Raw genomic sequence first — 7,487 nt, 5'->3', positions numbered from 1 at the left:
CACTGTTCAGCAGAGTTCAGAGTTGGACATCAGAATTGGACATTTGCTGGTTATACAAAGCTTTACAACCTTGATCTCTGCCCGGTAAAGTCTGGCACCGGGACTTATTCAAGGACTTTCAGAGACTTCAGTTTGATAGTTTTGATATTTTCCATTATTTCATAAAGTTTTCTATGCTGTAATTGTTTCTGGCCATCGTGTTGCTTTCGATGTTGCTGGTTAATAAGCCAGCCAACCACTTTGCTTGTTGTGCTCGTTGAGAGGCTTGGCTACAGCGCATCAAAGGGCAAAACGCAAAAAGGGTGTTGTGGCTGAAATACCCCTTTCATTTACAACTCCTTATATCTTTTCTTCAGATCTTTTATTCCAGAGCAGAAGACAAAAGCCAAACCGGCTTTGTGGTAAGACCAGGGATCGTCAAGGTTTATCTTGCCTGGGCTGAATCGGTCCCGCGGAGATCCCTCTGTGGGCCGGATCGCGCCCACCCACGATTTTCGGCATCTGCACAGATGCAATTTCTGGCCGCAGAAGCGAGTCCCTGCGATACACTGCACTGGTTTAGTGCAGTGCGCGAGTGGACAGCTTGGTTTGGGGGCGGCTCGGGGGCTGGTCAAATGACCTCCGTGGGCCACTTCCAGCCCATGGGCCTTAGGGTGGTGACCTCTGGGTAAGGCCTTGGCCAGCTTGCCCCACTTTTTAATCAATGGCATTTTAAGACTAATTGCCAGCTAGGCAGTGTGCTTCAATGTGCACTGCTCCATCCCCCCAAGGAGCAGGATGAAGAGAGAAATCACATGTGACAAATGTTAGTCCCTTTGCTTAATGCAGCGTTACAGAGCTGCTCAGCCTGAGGCATGTGAACTCCCCATGGGCTCCTGGGTTTCAAGGAGAGTCGTGACAACTCTCCTGCCTTTCTCCCTTTTAACTCCATTTGTCACCCTTTCACTTAAAAGGGAGCATTCCACTACATAGACTCAAAAGTAAATGCTACAAGGAAGTTACTGCTATTTTGGTCTCCACTCAGAATGAAAGAAACCAAGCAGGTAAGACAACTTCTGCTGGATAGGCATGCAGAAAGGGCATGCAAACTTTTGAGTTAACTCTCTTGTGTTAATCTGAACAGAAATAGATAGAAGAGGATCCACATTGCTTACCGGAAAGTGCTAGTGATCAAATTTTCTCTGGCCTGTGAATTTCATGGCCACAAAATCCATGGCTGGTGAAAGCACTTTTGGCAAAGTTGCGCTCTTGTCAAGGCCCAGAGTCCCAGACCAGTTTACAATGCAACTAAACTGAAAAAGCTGCTGTCTCTGAAGCACAGTGGTTTCTGGGCCATGCTCTTACTTTGGGTGGAAGTCACACATGGAGAGAAGTAACACTGTCAATTTCCCAAGACGAATGCACAGCATGCTGATGAATCCTAGTAACAGAAGTTGTGCACTGTTTAGGAAAACACCATCCTCCCCACCTATCTCTGGGGTCACTGGCATGTTGCACTCGGAGTAGATGGCAGCGCTAAGTCTGGAGAGGCATAATGAAAGCACCTCCATTTGGATCTCTGTTCTTCTCTAAATATTTTGGAAATGGGAAGAAGATGGTGGATGCCAAAGCATCACCAATCATGGGCACCCCACCCGCAGCCCTGCCGTGCCTTTCAAAGCTGCATTTAGCAAGGCTTAGAGGTGTAAGGGGAAAACAGGCAGATCCTTACATTCCTTTGTGGCTCTGTTTTCTGTGATGGAAATTCCACTTTGACAGGCAGCTATTTAATGATAAGCAACTTAGCCACACTTCACATCCAGAGGCAGAAGCAAGTTGAGGGTTCAGAAAAAACCTTTCTGTCATCAGCTATCTCAGCCCCAAGCTAAGTAATTCCCTTCTCAGCCCCAAGCTAAGTAATTCCCTTCAATTTCTGTTTCCTGGTTGTTCTCAGGTAAACTATTGATCACAACCAGGTCAGAGAGCAAGCATTCCAGGCCAGAGCCTGTAACTCATATTCCTTCAATAACTTTGGCTGATATCTTTGAAAAAGCTCAACAACTGCGTGTGATGGCCTGGGACTCGGGCTCGGACTTGGAACCAGAGGAGTCTCAGTCCGCACCGGATCCTCTGCCTCAGGCAGCATCTGAACCTAGTCTGGGTCCTGATTCTGAAGAGCCCCAGTCTGCACAGTTTCCCCTGCAACAAGCACCAGCTGGGCCGAGTCAGGGGCCTGAGCCTGCCCTGGCTCCAGATGCGGGGATTACCTCACTGCCTTCAGCTGGGCAATCACTTACAGCTGCTCCAGTACCAGTTGGGTCAGGAGAGGCTGAGGCGGCCTCTGGGTCTCCCGAGCTGCAAAGACTGAGGTCTGAGAGAAGGAGAGACCTGAGTACTCGCAGGAGGAGTGCTTGCCTTCGGGCAAGACAGGGAGGTGAGTCACAGGGGGATCAGGACCGGCCGTTACCCCGACAGAGATAAAAGGCTGTCGGACCCTGCCCTAGGTTGCAGGAGCAACATTGCTGTTTGCTAGAACCCGCCTGTGACCCTGTGCCTGACCTAGCCTGGTTTCCTGCCTTGACCCTGTCAGACTGACTCTTCGTGGACCCCTTGGATTCGGGACCAGACCTGCACCGTGTGGCTTGGGTTACACCCGGGCCCAGCACACTGCGCCTGCAAGGGTTGATATGCTGCTGCCCGGGAGGGGTGTGGTGGCTTGGGCAGTGCGCCAATGCCCAAAAAAGCAATGCGGGGGTGGTGCACGCACGCCTCCTCCCCATCAACTGCCCTTCAATTGGGGGGCACCTGGGAGGGATGCAGTCACTCTGGTGCCACGCCCCACTCCATCGAGTGGTGAGCACACAGCCGCCCTGGGTGCCCGCGAGGCTCCCTACAGTGCTGCAATGAGGTAAGCATGAGGAAACGACCATAGTTTAGTGGTAGAGCACCTGGTTTGCATGCAGAAGGTCTCAGGATCCATCTCCCGCATCTTCAGGTAGCAGTAGCATAGCTAGGCAGGGGTGCAGTGTGGGGGCTGCACTGGGCAGCCGGGTGCAGGGCACCACGGGGGTCTGTCTGGCGGCACAGTGGCTACTGGCTGTCAGGGGCTGGGCTTCTGGGTGGCACAGGAGCTTGAGGATGGCACGGCGTTTGCCAGACATTTAGGGTGCTTCAGGGGGACTCCATTAGGGATGTGGGTGGCGCTGTGGGTTAAACCACAGAGCCTAGGACTTGCTGACCAGAAGGTCGGCAGTTCAAATCCCCGCGATGGGGTGAGCTCCCGTTGCTCAGTCCCTGCTCCTGCCAACCTAGCAGTTCGAAAGCACGTCAAAGTGCAAGTAGATAAATAGGTACCACTCCAGCGGGAAGGTAAACAGCGTTTCTGTGCGCTGCTCTGGTTCGCCAGAAGCGGCTTAGTCATGCTGGGCACATGACCCAGAAGCTGTACACCGGCTCCCTCGGCCAATAAAGCGAGATGACGCCGCAACCCCAGAGTCGCTCACGACTGGACCTGATGGTCAGGGGTCCCTTTACCTTTACCTAGGGGGACCCATCAACTCTGATGGGGGTTGCTACACCAGCTAGGAAAGTTCCTGGAGAGTGACTTGCTGGTCAGTGTGGACTATACCAAGCTAGCAAGGTCAATGGGCTGACTTCCCATGATGCTAGACAGGTATGCTGAAATATACTGTTTATTTGATTATTCAAGTGCTGATAAACATTTCTCAAAAAAAGTGAAGGCAGATTCACCATTCTGAATTTTATGGAAAAACAATCCATGCATAATAACCGTGTGCAACATTATTAGATGTTTGCAGACTTCAGATCTGCTTAGTAGCAAAATATTTTTAATGTAATTTTATTTGCTTGTTCAGTTCCAGTTGTGGCTCCCCACCCCAGTATTCCCTTTTTGTGCATGGTTATCCCCTTTCTCCTTCCTGTCCCATGGTTTCCTGTGTTTATTGCTGGCTGAATGTAATAGATTCAGAATAATCTAACACCTTTTTTTAAAAAAGTCACTGAATTTGAAGGTTTGAAGGGAACGAAGAGTGAGCCCAATGTTGTGGTATGGGAAAAAGAGAACTAGAAAGCCGATTACACTGGTCAACAACAAATTTGTTGTCTGCATTTTTTTTCAGTTGATTTAGGACGAATCTGATGCGGTGAATCCAAAAATCACATTGGTTTTGCTCAATCAGGTCAAGTTTTTGAGCTATGGCCACATGTCATTTTTTAACGTTTTTGTTCACATGTACACTTGTGTGGAGCATTTTAGAAGAAGTTGGTGGGGGTAAAATGCCATGTCAAATAATTGTTTTGATTGGAAATGATTTTTTTAATTACAAGAAGTATTCAGGTCCGATAGTTCTGGGTGATTATGTCGAAAAGGGATCAGTTTGAAGTCATAAAACCTCGAAATCTTCCATAAATTGGTGCGGCAAAGCATAAAGTTGCTTACCATGCTTATTTTGGTATTAAACTTGGTGACCAGGTGTAATGGTTCTAGGGGTTGCTCGTGCGTAAGCCGGTGCAACACCTGGCTGGGTTGCCTGAGTGAACCTTTTCTGTCCAGACAGCGACTCACCCGTGGCTGCCTCAATCGCTGGCAGAATCCGTCAGTGGGCGTTTCTTAAACTTCTTCCAGCAAAGAAGCTCTTTGACGCCTAGTCTCCTCCTACTCTCTCTGCGCGAAAGCCTTCTGCGCAAGGAGGGCGTAGGCAGCGGAGGACCCCTACTCTCCCCACTGGCCCCCAGCAAGGAGTCATGGGACCGCCTCGCCGCTTCCCCCATCTGCCCCCCTTCTCCACTGGTGCTATGCTGATTCTCTTCCCCAGAAGATGGGCTGCCTCTCCCAATCCCGGGACGCTCTCTGGAATCTCTCTGGATTTTGTTCTCTCCCTCCGGCACTGATGGCAGTTCCCTGACACCAGGATAAAGCTTGGGCGCCACACATGGAGTGCAAAGCATGCACCGAGACTCTACATGGGTGGACCAATGGCAAGAGGAGTCTGAACTTTGGAATTCCCATGGTTTGGAGGGAGCTGACAAACCATGTCACTGACTGCTACTTCTGTGCTGTTGATGTGACTGGGATCAACAGAAAGAACCGGAGCAGCTTCAAGTATCCTGATCTTCAATCAGCACGTCGTCCTGTAGCTCATTGTGATGAAATTCCAGTGCCTATCTTCAGAGAACTTCCTGACATTAGTGACGAAGATGCCTCTAGTGTTGAAGGACATGAAGAAGAAGAAGTGGTTCTTGAAGATGATGCTCCACATCCATTTTCCCAAAAGGAGTTGAATGATCTAGTTCGCGACCTCAGCTTGTCAAAGGACTCTGCCAAACTGCTGGCATCCAGATTGAAGGAAAAAAACCCTCCTCTCTGACAGTGCTCGCATCAGCTTCTTCCGCAACAGGCATCAAGAGTACCTCCGTTTTTTCTCGGAAGAGAAGGACTTGGTGTACTGTGCAGATATTGCGCAGCTTCTGCTCAAGCTTGGAGTGCCACAGTACGAACCCAAAGATTGGAGACTGTTCATTGACAGCAGCAAGCGATCACTGAAATGTGTTCTGCTACACAACGGCAACCAGTTTGCCTCTATACCCCTGGCTCACTCGACTACACTGAAGGAGAACTATGAAGCGGTGAAGTATGTGCTGGAGAAAATTGGTTATGATCAACATAAGTGGTTTATTTGTGTTGACCTGAAGATGGTGAACTTTTTGTTGGGACAACAGTCTGGCTTCACCAAGTACCCATGTTTTCTGTTCATGTGGGATAGTAGGGACCGTGCTCAGCATTACACGAAGAAGGACTGGCCTGTGCGGGAGGAATTGGTGCCTTGCAAAGAACGGAACGTCATCAACGACCCTCTGGTGAACAGAGACAGAATACTCTTCCCACCGCTGCACATCAAGTTCGGCTTAATCAAGCAGTTCACCAAGGCTCTGGACAAGGATGGTGACTGCTTCACTTACTTGTGCCAGGCTTTTCCAGGATTGACCATGGAGAAGTTGAAAGCTGGCATCTTTGACGGTCCTCAGATCCGTCAGCTCATCAGAGATCCAGAGTTCGGAAACTCAATGAACGAAGTGGAACTGGAAGCGTGGAAGGCATTTGTTCTGGTAGTGAAGAACTTTCTTGGCAACAGTAAGGCCAGAAAGTACGCAGAACTTGTCAACAATATGCTGACTGCTTTCAGAAACCTGGGCTGCAACATGAGCGTCAAGATGCACTACCTATTTTCACATATGGACCGGTTTCCTGAGAACCTGGGTTCAATGAGTGACGAGCAGGGGGAGAGATTCCATCAGGACATGAAAAAGATGGAGACCAGGTATCAGGGTCGCTGGGACGCAGTCATGATGGTTGACTACTGTTGGACTCTGAAGAGAGACCTCCCTGCCACTGAGCATTCCAGGAGTTCCAAGAAACGGAAGTTCAAGCCCTGAAGTTTGAAAAATGGTGAAGCAACATGCAATTTACGTGTACTTACCTTTATCAATGACCACCATTCAGTTTACAGTAATCGATGTTTCTATCAGGTAATCAATATATGTTGTTGGAAAAACATTTTTTTCTCTTAAAAACATATTTAGGATGATATGTGTTGACAAAAATCAGCTGATAATGCCACAAAAATGTAATCGATTTTGTCACAAGATCTAATTTTTTTCAAATCAACATAGCACAAGAACCTGACCTGATGGAGAGAAACAGATGTCATTTCCTGATTCAGCAGTGCAAAAATGCCCTAAATCAGTTGTAGAAATCTAGACAACATTCAAAAAGTAAAAAATTGTTGCCCATTGTTATACTAGAAGATACACATCCTGGTTTCAAGAAGACCGTAAGTGTTGGGGTGGGGATGTAGATAAAAGGCCACCTGATTCCTTCTTAAGTAACAACTTGTTGGTAGATTACTTCCTTTCAGGCTCTAACACCCTTCTGGTTCCTTCTCCAAGTTAGTTCAGGTCAGGATCAGTATGAGCTAGTAGGTGCTTTTGCCTCCATCTTGGACACATGTAAAAATGATTCTGTTTGTCATGAGTTTGCTTAGCTTTCTAATTGATTCTGCACGCCACTGAATATATTTACTGAACTTCAACAGCAAGTAACACTAATTCATCACTATGAGTTCATGCTAGCCACCCTTAAAGCATGTGTTGTTGGATTATGAATTCTGGTTTGTTGAGGCAAAGCAAAGCACAATCCCAGGTTTCGATCTATTCCATTTTCTAAGGTTAGCACTTCTAAGGCAGGCACTTTCTAAGGAGGGTTCAGTAATTTGTTGTGCAGATGTACAGGGGCAGGCAGCAAAATTGTGTTTGTGTGAAATTGCTTTGAGCATGTAACACCAATTCTGGCACAACTGCACTGGCTCCCAATTAGTTTCCGGGCCCAATTCAAAGTGCTGGTGTTGACCTATAAAGCTTTACCCAGCTCAGGGTCTCAGTACCTTAAGGATTGCCTCTCCCTATACAAACTGACCCAGACCCTTCACTTG

General features: G+C 48.2%; 1 protein-coding gene across 1 annotated transcript; it reads left to right on the top strand.

The window, feature by feature from the left end:
• The first annotated feature begins 4,124 nt into the window (after nt 1-4,124).
• On the top strand, nt 4,125-6,627 carry LOC307221388 (uncharacterized protein). The gene is made up of 2 exons (XM_079985853.1): nt 4,125-4,471; nt 4,911-6,627. Exon 2 carries the CDS (start codon nt 5,692-5,694, stop codon nt 6,430-6,432), a length of 741 nt encoding a protein of 246 aa, XP_079841979.1. The 5' UTR covers nt 4,125-4,471; nt 4,911-5,691; the 3' UTR covers nt 6,433-6,627.
• The last annotated feature ends 860 nt before the right edge of the window (nt 6,628-7,487 follow it).

Source organism: Podarcis cretensis (assembly GCF_951804945.1).
Source record: "Podarcis cretensis genome assembly, chromosome: 1".
In the NCBI taxonomy this organism is placed as follows: domain Eukaryota; kingdom Metazoa; phylum Chordata; class Lepidosauria; order Squamata; family Lacertidae; genus Podarcis; species Podarcis cretensis.
The sequence above is the reverse complement of the archived record's forward strand: the minus strand, read 5'-3'. Positions and strand labels throughout refer to the sequence as shown.